The sequence below is a fragment of the Choristoneura fumiferana genome, chromosome 3 (genome assembly GCF_025370935.1).
Source record: "Choristoneura fumiferana chromosome 3, NRCan_CFum_1, whole genome shotgun sequence".
In the NCBI taxonomy this organism is placed as follows: domain Eukaryota; kingdom Metazoa; phylum Arthropoda; class Insecta; order Lepidoptera; family Tortricidae; genus Choristoneura; species Choristoneura fumiferana.
The window spans coordinates 8959833-8977152 of record NC_133474.1 but is presented as its reverse complement, the minus strand read 5'-3'; the positions used below and the strand labels follow the sequence as shown (position 1 = coordinate 8977152).

At 40.1% G+C, this 17320-nt stretch overlaps 1 protein-coding gene across 1 annotated transcript; it reads left to right on the top strand.

Moving 5' to 3' along the window:
* Positions 1–2691: 2691 nt before the first annotated feature.
* On the top strand, positions 2692–15860 carry LOC141426501 (uncharacterized protein C05D11.1-like). The gene is made up of 18 exons (XM_074085437.1): positions 2692–2959; positions 3029–3374; positions 4033–4135; positions 4777–4899; positions 5331–5444; positions 6941–7093; positions 7820–8089; positions 8557–8699; positions 8910–9018; positions 9823–9993; positions 10588–10824; positions 11341–11460; positions 11576–11871; positions 12291–12465; positions 13103–13246; positions 13898–14055; positions 14582–14734; positions 14958–15860. Exons 1-18 carry the CDS (start codon positions 2821–2823, stop codon positions 15013–15015), a joined length of 3012 nt encoding a protein of 1003 aa, XP_073941538.1. The 5' UTR covers positions 2692–2820; the 3' UTR covers positions 15016–15860.
* The last annotated feature ends 1460 nt before the right edge of the window (positions 15861–17320 follow it).

The following is a 17320-nucleotide window of genomic DNA, read 5'->3' as shown; positions in this document are numbered from 1 at the left end:
TTATTGGCCGTGGTGGCCTATAGTGGTTTGACCTATCGCTTCTCAAGCAGAGAATCGTGGATTCAAACCTTGGCTCACACCACTTAGTTTTTCGAAGTTCATATGCGAAATCACATTTGAAATTTACCACGAACTTTACGGTAAATCGATTATATAATATCGATTCTCCGAATTACACTTCGAATAACAGGTATCTCATAATTTTTTTAGCCGAATGATACTTTTGCATATAATCATCACTGCATAATTATCAGTTCGAATAATAGTCATTTCTCAGAATATTACATAGCGAACACTCATATCGCCGAATATACTTTTACAGAATATTAAATAGCAGAACATTAATATCGCCGATTGTTTTATGGCATAATGGCATAGCAAAATACTAGTTTGGACTATTGTATTTACACGGAATTTTAAATAGCGCTGACTTTAACATGGCGTAATAACATTGTTAAAGGAACTAACAGCTACCATAAGAATGGGTAAGGTTAAAGTAAAGCCAGCAAAGAAAGTAAGCGTGCTGTAACAGCAGCAGGCAAAGCGCCAGAACAGAACAGCAGCTACATAGTAGGTTGGGTTAGGTTAGAACTGCGACCACAACAGCGAGCGGCGAGCGTGCCGCGGCAGCGGCCGACGAAGCGCCAGAATCTTACTGCCCCCAATCAAGGTTAAGTTAATATAAAACTACAGTTAAAACAACGCTTGGGTGTTTTTAACGCTTCACAACTGTCAGATTCACAACCGTAATGACACATAATAATATTAATGTTTGGGCAAGGGCTAAAACTTGGTACCAAGCATTTTCCCAGAGATAAGACCAAGCTAGATCGATTTTTCATCCCCGAAAACCCCTACCTACCAAATTTCATCGAAATCGTTGGTGCCGTTTCCGAGATCCCCGAAATATATATATATACAAGAATTGCGCGTTTAAAGGTATAACATTGGGTGTTGTGTTGATAATAATTTTATTTTGTATATTTAATAAGTTCTTTCTAACTATAACCGAATTGCTAATGATATAGCAAGTTAAATTGGAATAGGAAATTAAATACAGAACACATATACAGTAGTACTATTCTATTTATTAGTTACATGCAAAATTGTCAATGTAAAGAAGGATTATTCCTTGAAATAATTACTTTTTATTATCCTTATTCAAAGTAATATTATGAGATATATCTTCTTACTATTCGAACATGTAAATTATATTCTCATCGATATTATGAGAAATGATAGTATGAGAAAAAAAATATGAGATTCGATTTTATGAAACATATTAGTAAACCACTCGTGACGTACATAATACTATGATATTTTTAGGGTAAAAGAATGAATTAAAATCACTAAAATAGAATCCTACTAATAATATAAATGCGAAAGTTTGTATTTTTGTTACTGAAACAGCTGGACGGATTAGAATGAAATTCGTAATACAGATAGGGGGTTTACTAATATGTTGCATAGAATCGAATCTCATAATTTCATAATAAAACTGTCCTTTGTGCTTGTGTCCAGATGAAATACACCTATCTGGGTGCCAATTTTCATCTGAATCCGCTCAGTGGCGCAAGTTAATAACTGTCCTTCGGGCAGTCGGGTAAACAAGTTTATATACAAAGAACATGCAAGTGTATTCACGGTTTTATTATTTTTCTTTCTGGCAAGTAACACTTTATGTCACGTAGGTATTTGACAGTTTGTTTTTGTCCAAGAAGCTTATATAGACACTGGAAATTTTATACTGAACTATGAGACGAAGGCGGATTCATTCGCCATCCATGGGGAATATTTTTGAAAATTTCTGCTGTCAGAGTGCAACATTAGCACAAACCGTAAACAGTTTTTTCAATATCTCAAATTTCCGTAGGATGCCATCATATTATTTCAATAAAAAAATTGGAAATATGGCTCTATCGTTACTGCCGATGTAAATATCATGTTATTTTGTTATTAATAAATATGTCATGATTTCTTAAGGTTGGTGATACTTTTTAGTCATGATCCGTCATGGCGGCAAAATATAATACGAACTGGGGGGCTACTACGAAAATCGAAGTTCACATGTTACAGTCTCTTTCACTCTCGTATGAAATAATATTAGCTTCAACAGGCAAAACATTCGATTTTGATCCTGAAGCGGACCCCTCATCCTTTCTAATGTTATCGACTCTGAAGAGTTACCAACGCCGAGTAACTTATCGAAACTAGCGCAATCAGGTTGGATCGGATCGAATGTGTACTAAATCCAATGGTACCTATAGATTAAAAAGAACTATTATGGCTTAGCCTTCGCTTTAGACAAATTAATGATCACTTTTCTTTAAAGAACCGGGTTCAAAAAAGGAGTCTGAGTCGATAAGCACCACTCAAGCAGAATCGGTTATCGAAGCTGGATTTAGAATTAGAATAGTTAATCAGCGGGTTAATACTACGAAATTCGAAAATTGAAGTTCGTGTAGTTCCATCCCTCTGACACTTGTACTATTTAAAACGAGAGTGAGAGGGACGGTACGACACGAACTTCAATTTTCGAATTTCGGAGTAGGCCCTCAGATCACTTCGGAGTCGAATTACCATGTCTACTTCAAACCAATGTTTCAGCTTACTAACTCCAGTGTCTATAAGCTTCTTGGTTTTGTCACTTTTGTTTTGTCACCTCATGGATCATATTAAGTATATATAGTCTGTTTGCCTATTGCCTCAATTCGCCTGTCAGTCACCTCACCCATCACCCTCGCTGTCATAAGGAAACCGGTCTCAACTCAGCAGTGTTGTTGCTATAATTTTGCACCTTTTGTCTGCTAGGGGAAAAAAATGACTCATTTTAAACTCATATCATCTACAAAAGCGTCCGATGTAATTCCTGTCAATAAATACGTATCAGACAAAACTGGGTTGACCGTAATTATCGCTAATGTAGAGGGACCACTCGTGAATGGATTTTTCTGTCTCGGTAGTTTAACTTCTTGTCTCAATTATTTGTAGTTGTTGTCATATAATTTAATGCATAATTATTTTACAGCAACGGAAGCACATGATGACGATGGATTGCCTCATACTTTGGAGCATCTTATTTTTCTGGGGTCCCAACGATACCCGTATAAGGGTATTCTAGACTTGCTAGCTAATCGGTGTATGGCTCATGGTACTAATGCTTGGACCGACACCGACCACACCTGCTATACTATATACACTGCAGGTGATTCTGGTATGTTGACATTGCTGCCAATATACTTGGACCACATACTAAATCCGACACTCACGGACCACGGCTTTATAACCGAAGTCCATCATGTGGATGGTGACGGTGATGATGCTGGTGTTGTTTATTGCGAGATGCAAGGAAGAGAAAATAGCGCAGACAGTAGGTAAGTAGTTTCAAATTACACTTATTTTATTTTAAAATTAAATATAGTCCTGACTAAAGACCAGTAAAATAGCCAAACAGTGACTTATTATGTGTGTCCACAACACAGTGGCCTTAAAGAGTGGCAAGTAATCACTCTGGGTATAGCACTTGAAAACATTTTAGCTGCCCCTCCCTCGATATTCTAAAAAAGTTGCCAAATGTAAAGCAACCAAACCAAAGTCCTGAGTGCCAAAGTTTGTTGTTTGTGCTCTCGACTTTAACTGCAATTCATTGAATTCATACTTCCCTCATTCTCCATATCAACTTGCCCCCCCATGGGCCACCGGCTGGCGACGCCCTTGTAGATTTAACAAAATAAACTAGTCAAAATCTTATGTAGCGTCATCAAAGGGACAGCAATAAGTGGTAGTTAAACATGGTTGGTAGCCATAACCAGTGTTATTTTGGTATATATGATTGTGTTTGTGTTGGGACTTTTTTCTTGGTTCTCACATCTGATACCTATGTCATTATTACTGGTGTTGCTTTGAACGGTTTTGACTATAATAACTATTAATACTGCTAATTTATTTAGTTTTCCATACTGCATTCATTTTTAATTACACTTGCAACAGTGTCACTTTAAATTTTTTGTCATTTATTAAAACTATTTTCAGGTGTGAACTGCGCCTAATACGGGCAGCATATCCCAACAGTGGGTACTCTGCTGAAACTGGAGGTATCACTAAGAATTTGAGAGAATCAACCAACAACACTAAAGTAAGCTAATACTTAAAAGCCATTGCCTTAATTAATGCAGTTACCATTTTAAACCAACTTAAAAGAAAAAAAGGTTACACATTTTTTTTATTTTTTTTTATTTTGTTACCTCAGAATTCTGTCACTTAGAATGTTCACGTTCGAAATATCTTTATTTAATTTTTCAATTTATTTTGACTATGACAAGCACTTCTAAATGTAAAAAAAAACCGCCCAAGAGCATGTCGGACACGCCCAAGATAGGTTTCCGTAGCCATTATGAAAAAATGAAGTATTATTTTTCTAAGAATTTTGTAATTTGTATGGAATCTTCCAAGTTTAGGTATATTTTATACATTAGGCTACTATTCACTCTTAAACTTAAAGTACTAATAATTCTCAAGCAAACTTAACCATTATAGTTTTCCTTGTAAATATTATATAGTTACTACCACTCTACTCGTCTACTCGTGACCACGGCAACTGTAATGTTGCCGAAACGTTGAGGTAAATTAAATATTACTTGTGTAAAAATAGTGTGATAAGTCCCGTTTATGGTATTTTGACTATGAGTGAGAATCATGAAAGTAAAGACCTCTGTAAAGAAGAATCTGGCAAGAAACTGAATAATTAATGGAAATATTTCTTGTGCTTTACTAAAGGTACGAGATTTCCACAAGAAGTTCTACAGGCCTGAGAATTTGACAATCATACTAACTGGTCAAATTGAGGCAGATGACGTGTTCAAAGCTTTAGAGACTGTAGAAGATGACATCATTACCAAGGTCAGTACAAATTGCTGCCCAATTCTGCCCACAGTTACATTCTCATTGACACATTTTTTGAACATTTCCCTTTTGAACCCAGCCAAATATGAAAAGAATTAAGACAACGGACTTTATGTAAAATTCATATCAAGTTCAAAATTCAAATGCATGACAGTCAACCTTATGTACAATCAATGTCAAATTCAAATTCAAATGTAATTAGCCCGCACGATCGTAACAGCTGCATTCGAAAGGGCTATTGTTGGGTGTTGATTTATTTATGGTGATAGCATCTTTTCACTGTACCTCTACATCTTATGAATGTAGATGTAAATGTGTCCTTAGTCCCTGTTGGTGCTGTGAGTCACGCACACTAAGACATCCAGTAAACACTAGTTTAACTAGTACTATTGGGTGTAGCGCTGCTTAAAAATCATATTTCTTCACAGAGGGGAAGAGAAATTTCAGAACCATGGGTTAAGCCGTGGCAGACCATCCCTCCTCTGCCGAGCTATGGTGAATACAAGGAGCAGTGGCCTGCAGATACTGAGGACTGTGGACAGGTAGAGTTCATTCTTGCAGTTATTCAAAATAGTTTTATGAAAATTTTTGATAAACCTGCAACACACACACACACACACACACACACACACACACACACACACACACACACAATTCAAATATCCTAGTCATAGACAGACATGTCATACACAAATCTCATGCAGAGCATCACAATCGTTACCCTTCTTGCCACTTTTTAGCAATTTTAGATTCTAAGTTTGACAACAAATCCAACGAGGCTTGAATTCAGTGCACTTGTTTCAATTTGCCAAGAAAAGGGTAAAAGAAATATAGCAAAAAATAAAACCGATTACTAAATACAATGGCATTTGAAGAGAGTATTTTTCTAGCCAGAACTCTAAAGCAACAATACATAGTCATAACCAAAAACGCTGTTGTACTAACTTTCATATTATACTAGCTTTTGCTCGCTGCTTCGCCCGCGTGGAATTCGGTTATCGCGCGCTGTTTCCTCGGGAACTGTTAATTTTTCCGATATAAAAAGTGACCTATCGTACTTTGAAAAAATCTCGTATCTAAAATCAATATGTGAATAAAATTGGACCTTAAGATAATGTTCATAAAGTTCACTCAGAAAAATTATCTATTTAGAGGTACGAGTTTTTTTATAAGTAGTGACGCTATGTCACTGGCCCATAAACTATCTCTATGCCAAAAATCACGTCGATCCGTCGCTCCGTTTCGACGTGAAAGACGGACAAACATACAAACACATAAACAAGCACACACTTTCGCATTTAATAATATTAGTATGGATTGTTGTTTACATTTTTTAAAAGTTATTTATTAACTATACAATAATTGCAACAATGCTGAATAGTTAGCGCTTCCGCATTTTTGTAATTTACATAGACAATCAACAAGGCCTTTCGTCTTCTGATAACTATGTAAGGTGCAAGCCACACGGAAGACGTGGGACGCGGGCGCGTCCCGGACGGAGTGGGCACGGGGCGAGGGCGTCTTCGCCTCGTCTCTTCTATCGCTTTGGATCGCAACGTTTCTATATATTTAGTTTCTATAATTGAAAACTGATTCAAGGGTCCCCGTCTCACGTCTCTTCTGTGTAGCTTGTGCCTATCAATGACAACCTTTAGGGACGTGTCTGCTGGCCCTATACTACGAGGTGCAAAATTCGAACTTTGTATCTTGACGTTCCGCTGATTCTAAAGCGTTCGGTTATTTTATGCGATAAACGCTGCGTTAAACGCAATGCGTTTGACGCACATCAATCTCTGTCAGATAATTTAATTACCACACATTGTCTTACGCGCATTTTGATTCGATTGCGTGGATTGTGATTGGTTGGATTAAATGTGCGTCAAACGCAGCGTTTATCGCATCATAAAACCGAGCGATTAAGAGCGTTTATACCTGGCTGAGCTGGCCTGGTTGCGTTACGAGAGTGAGAGGGACCGTACGATACGAACTTTGATTTTCGAATTTCGTAGTAGCCCTGCTAAGTTTAGTGTCCGTACAGGTGTTGTTCGGATGGCGCGGGCCGCTGCTGACGGAGCCGGCGGGCGCGCGCGCGCTGACGGCGTGCGCCGTGCTGCTGCGTTATCTGTGCGACACCGCCGCCGCGCCGCTGCAGCGCTGCCTCGTCGAGCGAGAGGACGCGCTGGCCGGCGATGTGAGACAGACACACTTTATAAAAGTCTCCACAGTCGATACGCGGAATCGGCAAAAACCGATAGAAAAAGCTTTATGTCTAACTAGCTGTTGCCCATATAATACGTTTATCGCTATCCCGCGGTAACTGCAATTTTCTGGGATGAAAACTGTCCTATGTCCTTCCCCGGGACTCATACTATCTGTATACTGAATTACATCTAAATCGGTTCAGCGATTTAGACGTAAAGAAGTAACAAATAAACGATTTACAAACTTTCACATTTATAAATATTAGTAGGACTAGATTTTACCCGCGGCTTCGCACACGTAAACAATTACCCACTGTTGAATTTTACTAAATTCCCATGGGAATTCCAATTAAATTAAATTGTCGCTTTTTGCATATAAACCATTCGTGCCAAATTGAAATCTATAATCCTAGCGGTTGATATTTCAAGATTTTATTCCGATCCCGTAGGAATATCGGGATAATAAATAGCCTATAGTGGTATTGCAAATCTCTAACTATCTACGTAACAAATTTCATTCAATTGCGCCCAGCTGTTTTAACGTGAAAGAACGTGCACGCACGCGCAGTATATTAAGTCTGTAATGTACCTTACCTATTATGTTAATTTATGTGCCTACATATCTAGTCTTGCATGAGTGCTAGGGAACTATCAAACTGAATCATAGAGGAATATATTCACGTTTATTAATAGTAGGCATTCATAACATATTTCAGGTATCCTACAACCTAACAGAGAACATAGCTTCCTTGATCAAAATAGAACTGGATAACGTGCCAGTGGACAAGCTAGAAGAAGCCCGGGATGAGGCCACGAGGTGTCTCAAGTGCGTACGCGACGGCAACGACCCGCTCAATATGGACCGTCTGAACAGACTGCTCAAGAAACAGCTGCGGGAGTGCTTCGCCGGACTCGAGTCTGACCCGCACCATGCGATCGCGTTTAGGTGCATTGGGGATGCACTTTACTCGCAGAATGAACAGGACGTAAGTTGTAGAAAATTCGTCTTAAACGGGTCTCAATCTTCACTGAGCGAGCGTCCTTTCGGTGCGATTTTGAGCCTTATATCAAACGAAATCATGCCTCATGCGCTTGGCTCGCCTAGCGGCTCGATCAGTAAGCGACCCAGCTTTATACACGTTGACTGTTGGGCAAAGAGCTCCTGATGATGAGAGGGCTTGGGCTGTAAGCTTAGTGCCGCCCAAATGTGCAATAGAATGTACATAAGTTCAAGTGAATTACGGACCTATGAAAATGTAACCAAGTAAAACTAATTTTGTTTTTCTATTGTTTTATAACACGGCAGTTCGACTTTATTCCCGAAGTAATTGAATTCAAATTGCTTTGCCACGTAATATTACTTAAGTGAGCTTAATTAAGCTCTATCATTATTATCACTATCAATCATCCCTTATTATTTTAAAGCAATTATATGTCTGTTATGTATTTGCAGTTCGTCGCCCGCCTGAACCCGCAACAAGACTTGCAAGCGTTGCTCTCGGAAGGGCCCGAGTACTGGCTCGGTGTGCTGCAGAAGTACTTCACAGATGAACTCATCACCATCGTCGGCTCGCCCAGCATACAGCTGCAGGACCAGTTAGTAGCTTACTGACCTGTTTATTATTCACCACCATGGCCTTAAACACCTTAGCATGAATGCACCAGCAGTGTACATGAAATCCATTCAAATCGCTCACGGTTATAGTATGTAACATGAGAGTGAGCGAGACGGTACTATATGAATGTCGAATTTCAGAGTAGTCCTGGTCTTTGGTTATGGCACGTTCATAGTTAACTTTGTTACAGAATGGCAGAAGAAGAAAAGAAGAGAATTGAAGCCCAAAGGCAGCGACTCGGAGCGAGTGGTCTCGCGGCGAAGGCCAAGATTCTAGAGAATGCTATACAGTTCAACGAGGTAAGATATTTTATCAACTGATAGCAAGTTAGGTTTTTGAAGTGAATTTTGATGAAAAAATTCATCTTTAATGTACTCTTTTCACTGATTATGGTACAATCGAGCTGATCTGATGATGGAGGCGGAAGCTAGGCAATGGAACTCCAAGACCGAAAAACGTAACGAGCCCTTGTTTGGGTTTGATAGAATCATCTTAGGATCTACTTTGAACAAGAATGGTATCTAGGGTCTGATGGAGTAGTCAGGCAGATTTAAATAAATAAAAAACACTATTGCCATAGTATAAATAAGTAGACGAAAAACGTAGAATTAGGCACAGAATAGGTTTACACCTTGACAATGAGTGCTGGTATAAGCAAATGCTAGTTTTGATTTACAGAACTGGCTTTCAGTCTGGGCCGCCGAGTGGCCGTGCCCGTAACTACGCCAGGTCAACGGAAAATACCCTATAGATTTTGATGCCCTTGAGTGTCGAAATATACATGTTTTGCGTCATAAACGGCCGTATCATTTTTTTTACGTTAACTTAGAAATTTGTTTTTTCACAGCTTCAAGGGGCTGTAGACTCGTGTATATGGTTTAAATTTCAACTCGGTATCTCCATGCATTCACGAGATAAAGGGACTTGACAGACCGACGAAGGGACGGACGGACAACAAAGTGGTCTTATAAGGGTTCCGTTTTTTCCTTTTGAAGTACGGAACCCTAAAATTACCATTCGATTTACCATTGAAGAATTATTTTACTTTTTTAACTGTCATTTTAAGGGAGTTTTGCTTTGCAACATTAACTGTGGTTTCCCAGCGGCCGCCGCCCGCGGGCACGCTGGCCGCAGTGCCGGTGCCGGCGTGCGACAACCTCAAGTGCCACAAGATATCCACGTGGACGCCGGACTCCGAGCCCTGTCCGCATTTCGATCTGACGCAGCTGCCTATCTACGCGAGAGTGCACAGTGTCAAGACTAACTTCGTTTATGTACGTACTCAATGTAAATCAAAAGGTTGTTTAACCAATAAGATGCAGAGGGCTCTTTTTACCTGACTGTCCGAAAGAGGGCGATGTGTTTCGAGCGTTTGTATGCAGGCCTATTTTTTGGCGCCCTCTGTAGCCTAAGTGGTTCAGCTAATTTTGACATATCATTAGGTTCATCATAATTGTCGGAATGACAGGATATATCAATAAATTAAGAAAAAACAAAACAATTCTAGTAGTCTAGAACTAGACAGTTTTTGTATGGGAAACCTGTCATATGATTGCGATCGAGTGCGTCAGAAACGTTAGGCAATACGGCCTCTGTTTTAAGTAACTTGAAGGGTCATGGCTGGACCAGCAGAATTTACATATGTATACCAAATTTCATCTAAATCGGATACCAGGAACTGGTCGTAAAATGATTAGCAAATTTTAAAATCATAAACAAACAAATAGACTTACAAACGAACGGTGCAAGTTTAATAATAAATGTAGGCAAAACAAACAGATGACAACACAGGTAACAGTCACATAAAATAATATGAATGGTGAAATAGGCCCTCAATCCAAACAATTAACAAGTTCCCTCCATTTCAGATTAACCTGATCTTCGACACGACATCAATGGACCAGAGCACGCGCAAATGGCTGCCTCTCCTCCTGAACGCGCTCGCCGAGTGCCCCGTCCGTCGCGGCGCCGAACTGGTGCCTCATGAAGACGTCATCTCTGAAACAGAGCAGCTGACTGTGCTGTTTAACAACGACATGGGCTTCGGAAGGTCGGGGAACTTCTCTGTGGGACAGTTTGGGAACTACGTGCATGTTGAGACTAGGGTTAGTATGTGTTCTTTTGTTTTCAGAAAGGCGTGATTTGCTTTTAATTCGTAACCTTAGGCATTCACCATCTCTTTATACCTTGATATTATACCATGTGACAGAAAGAAGCGATGAAAACGACTCTGAGGCCGAGTGCGTTATACAATATGGCCTCAGAACTCGGAAAGGGTGTTTTCAGAGTTTGCATGGACATATCCTGTCATTTAATGGTAGTTGTCCCATGATCTTTCTCTATCTATAAGTGGATATTAAACGCATGAATAAATGCATTGGAAATGGGAAATATACAGTTACCATTTCATTGTGGCGTCCCCCGCGCTATACAAGCTGTTTACTCACAATGAGTAAAGTTTTAATATTTATTTTCAGGGCATATCCATGTTAATGTCTACATATTACAGTAATGACATAAGAATTTCCCATACTTTCCGAGCTTAATATCAAAATCTGTATGCAAGTTCTTGAATGGTCTAAATAGAGCTTAATGCTTTAATTACGTTTATGATGTTACAGTGTGAGCCAGGCGACTATGAAGCTGTAGTAAATCACCTGTACGAAGTGCTGTACGCCGCGGAAATCACCAAGGAACGGCTACTAGTGTTCGCACAAAGGCTTATAAACGACGTGGCTCAGGTATTTTTTTTTCCTTATTTCCTTAGTTATAATATAACTCCTTAATTTACGAACAGCAAATTTTAGAGTAACTTGGTGCAATTCACTCTGAGAGTAATATATACTATCATCGCAGGTTCGCAGGAGCGGCCACAAAATGGTATACGACCTTCTCCGCGACTCCCTATACAGCCATGACAGTAACATCCACTGGAGCTCCGTCCTGCGCCAGCACCGGTTCCTAAAGGAACTCGTGGAGCACCTCAACGCCGGCGGCGACTCCGCCGCGGTAGCATTGCAAGATGCGAAGAACGCGTTCAAAACTCTGACGGCGAATGTGTGGCTCCATCTAGCGACTGACTTCGACCGGTATCCGTTGAGCGTCGAGCCGTGGAAACGGTTCCCGAAGGCCGGGGAAGGAAAGCCAGCTACGTGAGTGTGAAAGGAACTTACAAACGCTTATTAATCAAAGAATGGTGTAATACAGTCACCAACAACAATATCTGACACAACAAAATGTGCATAAATATCTGGAGGGCTACTACGAAATTCGAAAATCGAAGTTCGTAGCGTACCGTTCCTCTCACTCTCGTACTAAATAATATTAGCGTCAGCGGGACGGCGAGATAAAAAGTTCGAATTTTGCACTTCGTGCTATAGGGCCAGATACGACTATATTTCTAGGGTCAGTACGACGTGTCAGATATTTGTAATGTACCTAATGCAACTTGCACGATTTTTGGCGGGTCTAAACCGGACTTTTAAGGGTTCTCTGGTCTCTTCCGTCGCGAGTCCGAGCTGTGTGGCCAAAGAGTTTGCCGAATAATACAGCAACGGTGTTGCCGTTTCAGGCCCTCTCTGTACTGGGACGCGGAGCTGCTGAGCGGCTGGGGCGGCGGGTTCGTGGTGGGCGTGGGCGGCGTGGAGTCCTCGTTCGTGGCGGCGCTGAGCCCCGGCCCGCGCGGCTTCGCGCTGCCCGACGTCGCGCCGCTGCTCGTCGCACTCAACTACTTCACTCAGCTAGAGGTATACAAATGTTCACCTTTTTCCCCTTACAGTCACGGACTTTAATTGATGGGTCATTCATTATTCGAGCGTTTATTCTGTATAATTTTCCGTAAAACTATGAAATTTGTCAAAAAAGGGTTTACAAATAAGCATTTACTGTTTTTTAAGTATTTCTACGGGTACGTATCTGAATATCGAATGTTAAAATACCGAATGTATTAAAATATCGAAAAGGTATTTTTCTTATGACTGTATTTTTTTTTAGATTGTTATAAATGTAACCTAACCTAACCTAAGGGGTTCTATACGATGCCGTTTTAATGAATCCTGAGAAGTTTACGTTTTATGAAAATAAACCTTTCGATATTATGACCCATTCGATATTTTAATATTCGATATTTTAACATTCGATATTCAGATGCGTTCCCATTTCTACTTTTCTAAGTACAGAAAAAAAAATAAAAAATCACTTTCGCAATCCGAAAAAATCACACTGCATAGAAATACCATGAAATACTAACTTTTTTTTTGCTTTTCAAACATATGTATCTCTCATTTAGAGTTTGACTCGCACCACGTGGCCAGATTTGAGATAAACTGTGACAGTATTCCTCACTGGTTACCTCTATAAATCTTCAAATGACACACATTGCAGGGTCCCATGTGGCGGCTGATCCGAGGCTGCGGCCTGTCTTACGGCTACGGCGTGCGCCCCGCACAAGGCGAAGGCCGTATTGTCTTCTCGCTCTACCGCGCCACGAACGCTATCGCCGCTTATACTAAAGCCAAGTCCATCGTGGTAAGACAATATATATTATATCGTAATCGGTGAATGAACATCATCATCATTATGGCAGCCGAAAGACGTCCACTGCTGGACATAGGCCTCCCCCAAGGCTCTCCACTCAGACCGGTCTTGTGCTTTCCGTATCCACCGCGATCCCGCGATCTTAACCAAGTCTTCGTTCCATCTTGTTGGAGGCCTACAGCTCGTCTCCCAGTCTGCGGACGCCATTCGGGAACCTTCTGACCCCATCGGCCATCAGTCCTGCGAGCAATGTGCCCCGCCCACTGCCACTTCAGTTTCACAATTCTTCGGGCTATGTCGGTAACTTTAGTTCTACTACGGATATCATCATTTCTAATTCTATCCCGCAGAAGATTACGATTAAATATAGAAATAAATATTAGCGTGTGACCTCACACATAACGCTATACCTACTGCATAGAAAAAAAACGTTTAAGAGACAGTTTTTTTAAAATTTGTCAGTTTTAGGTATCTAAGGGAGTACGTATCACGGAATGAACTGGTTTCCTTCCCAGCCTCAGCCATATTTTATATATTTTTTTAATTTTTAAATGTGTTCTAGTTCCGAGAGAAAAAAACACCCAATAGGCGATCGTTATTCGTTCGTTCGTTGCTGAACCGTTATTTTTATGTTACTTGTAGGAAGAGTACCTCGCCGATGGCACATTCGACGAGGATCTGTTCGCGTCGGCGAAGAGCACCGCCCTGTTCGAAGTGGTGGAGAACGAGAAATGCACCGCCGACGTCGTGTCGCAGTCGCTGCTCAACTTCTTCAAGCGAGTTGGCGACAACTATAATAGGTAAGAATACGGCTTTTGAGTATTTTTTATTTATTTTATAAATTAAAGATTGACAAAGCATGTTATTGAATAGAAAAACAATTTTTAAGCTACCTTTACATATAACAGGCTTATAAAAGTTTGAAATTCAAGATTAAACAGAGAGACATACTTGCATGTGACGTCACATGCAAATAGCGCCATACTTGCTGCATAGAGAAAAGCGTTTTAGAAAGAGACAGATATGTAGGTAGAATTTTCGAAAAATCATTATATATCTAATTTTCAACCGCATAACTTTTTCTATATAAATGCCTGCGCGTGAAGCCAAACCAGCCTCTAGTAACACATGTCTTATTTACCTCCTGTGGAATTTATCTGTCTGTGTGCTCTGATTTTACTATGAGGCAACGGACCTCGGCATAGTGGGTCGATCTATTCTAGATAAATTGGTGTGACAAGAGCATCTTGCCAAAGGCCAGTGGAAGGAAGCAGGCGAGGCCTTTGCCCAGCAATGGCTAAAAAAAATTGCATTGTTTATGCGCAGGGACCTGGTGTGTGCGATCGCGGCAGTGACTCCGGAGAGCGCGAACGCGGCGGCGGCGCGGTGGCTGCCAACGCTGTTCGACGTCGCGCAGAATAAGACCTGCATCGTCTGCCACCCCAGCAAGGTCAACGACATACAGGCCGCATTCGACAAGTAAGTCTCATCGAGGTGTTAGGGTCGAGTTCTAAAGTACCTACTGTATTAATAGTACATTGTGTCTTAAGGGCGGTAATTAAGGAATTACGAACGAGAGTCTATTAGAAGCCCGTTGATTTAATAGTCTAACAAGAAGTCTGCTTTCAATCAGAAAAAAAATATACATACTTATTATACTAACATGAATGGCTTGTCTTAAAACTACATCTTTGTTTTTCAGGATCGATGTCAAATTGGAAGCGTTCGAATCAATGGAAGCGTCGCACTTCAACAAATAGAGCATTTATTGGAGCCTGAAAACGAATAAAAATGATATTGTTTAAACGTTACCGAATAATGACGCGATAAATAACGCCTTAAATGAAATTTAAATGGCCTATTTAAATCCTATGCTTTTTATCAAGCGATAAACTAATTCCTTGTTTACCAGTGCTTGTATTTATCTTTCAAGAATTTTATGTATTGACTATATTATTGTACTTTAAGTGTAATTTTGTATACCAGGATGAAGCTCTGAAGCGTTTCAACCGCCATTTCCCGTGTGTTACTAAAATCGACTGATAATATGTATGTTACTAAAAAACCCTATCACCAGCCCAACGTGACACGTCGCACGATTGCAATGAGGGCTATCGTTTTTTCTCTCACTAGATGGCACACTGTTGCGTGAGGTTTTTAAGTATGGCTTTCAAAGTCTGTTATTACGGGCGTGAAAACAAAGTTTAGATTAAAATCATATTTAATACACCTTAAAACCGTACCATAGAAATATCGAGCATGCCACAGTGTTGCATAGTCCCCGTTTTGTTCGGAAAAAAGGGAGGACAAAGGTTTCCGAAAGACAAAACTGTCTCAAAACAACTTTTTTGAAAGCTAAAGTAGAGCCATGTCAGTTTTTCGATATGTTCAATGACGATGTGAAGAGGTTACACGGATTAATTATGTCGTAAGATTATGAATACGATCAGTCTCGCCAGAGACTGCTTTGCGAAGCATCGGCCTTTGCCTGGACCCCGACTACTGGCTACACCTCACTACCTCTATATCTATGGCTGTGCCATTTCAGTATACAAGTACACTATGATTGTTACGAATTCGTATGACATTAAAATGTATTTAAAAACTAGTTGTCATTATTTTAGCATTACCTCGTACTTTTACTATCAAGAAGCGGCCACATGCAAGCCGCTCGACGCTCGGTTTCAACGTCAAATCTGGTCACGTGTCATATAGCGATACAGCTGTAAATGTTGTGCTTTATTGCTGAAAAAAGTAACCACTTCAATTTCGACAAAAACACTTATTTATTTTTTCATTCACTTCAATTTCTTTTATTTGTACCACTGCCACAACTGTTACTAAATGAGATTAAGAAATCAGCTTCCAAGACCAAGATCATTCCTGCAAGTAGTCATCTTGTCGCTGCTGCTCGATGCGGTGACTTGACGCTACTTTTTTGAGACGCAGGACATTCAAAATGGGGTCACGTGACCAGATTAATCGCTGCAAACGAGCGACGAGCGACTGCATGTGGCCGCACTATTTAGTAGAACAAAAGTTAAATGCTTGACACAGCCACAAAACGGTGCAACAAGAATGTATGACTAATAACTCATACAAAATAATAATAAAAAATAGAACCGACTACAAAAAACCATGAAAATAATTTTCTACCAGTCTGAAGTCGGTGTCGGAGCCAGCAGGAGTGGACCTATAATCGTCTAACTCACAATCAACTAGGTAGGTATACGAGTACCACTCCTGCTGGCTGTGGTGAGGCGCCGACTTCAGACTGGTAGAAAGTTATTTTCATGGTTTTTTGTAGTTGGTTCTATTGTTTTGTTGTTGTTAGTTTTGTTATACATTTTTTTTCACGCTTTTTAGTGTAAAAGATCTAAGATACAATAGTTTAATGTCAACTGCTCGTCACCTTTTACGAAAAATTGCTTTTTCCGATGCAGAGACGTTCATTATTGTGCTTCGTCACCCGTTCCATTTCACCATATGAATTACGATGAGCTTAAAATGCTTAGCAACTGCGTTAAAGTAATTGAAATTTAACCCGTGAAGTACTTGTTATTGAGTAGTCGCTCTATTAGTCAAATTTGGTCTTCATCATCAGTTCCACTTCACCAAAATGATGATTTTCAAGAGCAAATGCACGAGTTACTCCTAAATATATCGAAATTACCATAGGCGTTCCTACAATATTTGAAGAGTTCCCTCGATTTCCTTAGGATCCAATCATCAGATCCTGATTTGGTGCTTTATGGGACCTAATTGAAAGCATTCCTAGACGAACGAAAAAAAAAATCAGATCGGTTCGTAAATGACGGAGTTCTGAGGTAACAAAAAAACAACGGTCCAGAGGTGGTGTAGGGGTTATAGCACGCAGCACGGATTGCTGAGGACCTGGGTTCAATTCCCAGCACTGGTCTCTCTAGTTTTTCTATGCATCCATGTCTCAGTTTGTATTTTCCTGTCGGTTAAAAATGGGCTAAACACCAAAAAATTAATGAAAATCTGGCCTAGATCCCCGTCAGAGGGAATCAACGGAAAGGATTATTGTAATAAAAATCCAGT

What these genes read in the sequence shown, in the direction of transcription:
- LOC141426501 (XM_074085437.1), top strand. Translation starts at nt 2,821, where the DNA reads ATGACTCATTTTAAACTCATATCATCTACAAAAGCGTCCGATGTAATT. An exon ending in AAGATGACATCATTACCAAG is followed by an intron (nt 4,900 to 5,330) that starts GTCAGTACAAAT and finishes ATTTCTTCACAG; the next exon opens with AGGGGAAGAGAAATTTCAGA. An exon ending in ACTCGCAGAATGAACAGGAC is followed by an intron (nt 8,090 to 8,556) that starts GTAAGTTGTAGA and finishes ATGTATTTGCAG; the next exon opens with TTCGTCGCCCGCCTGAACCC.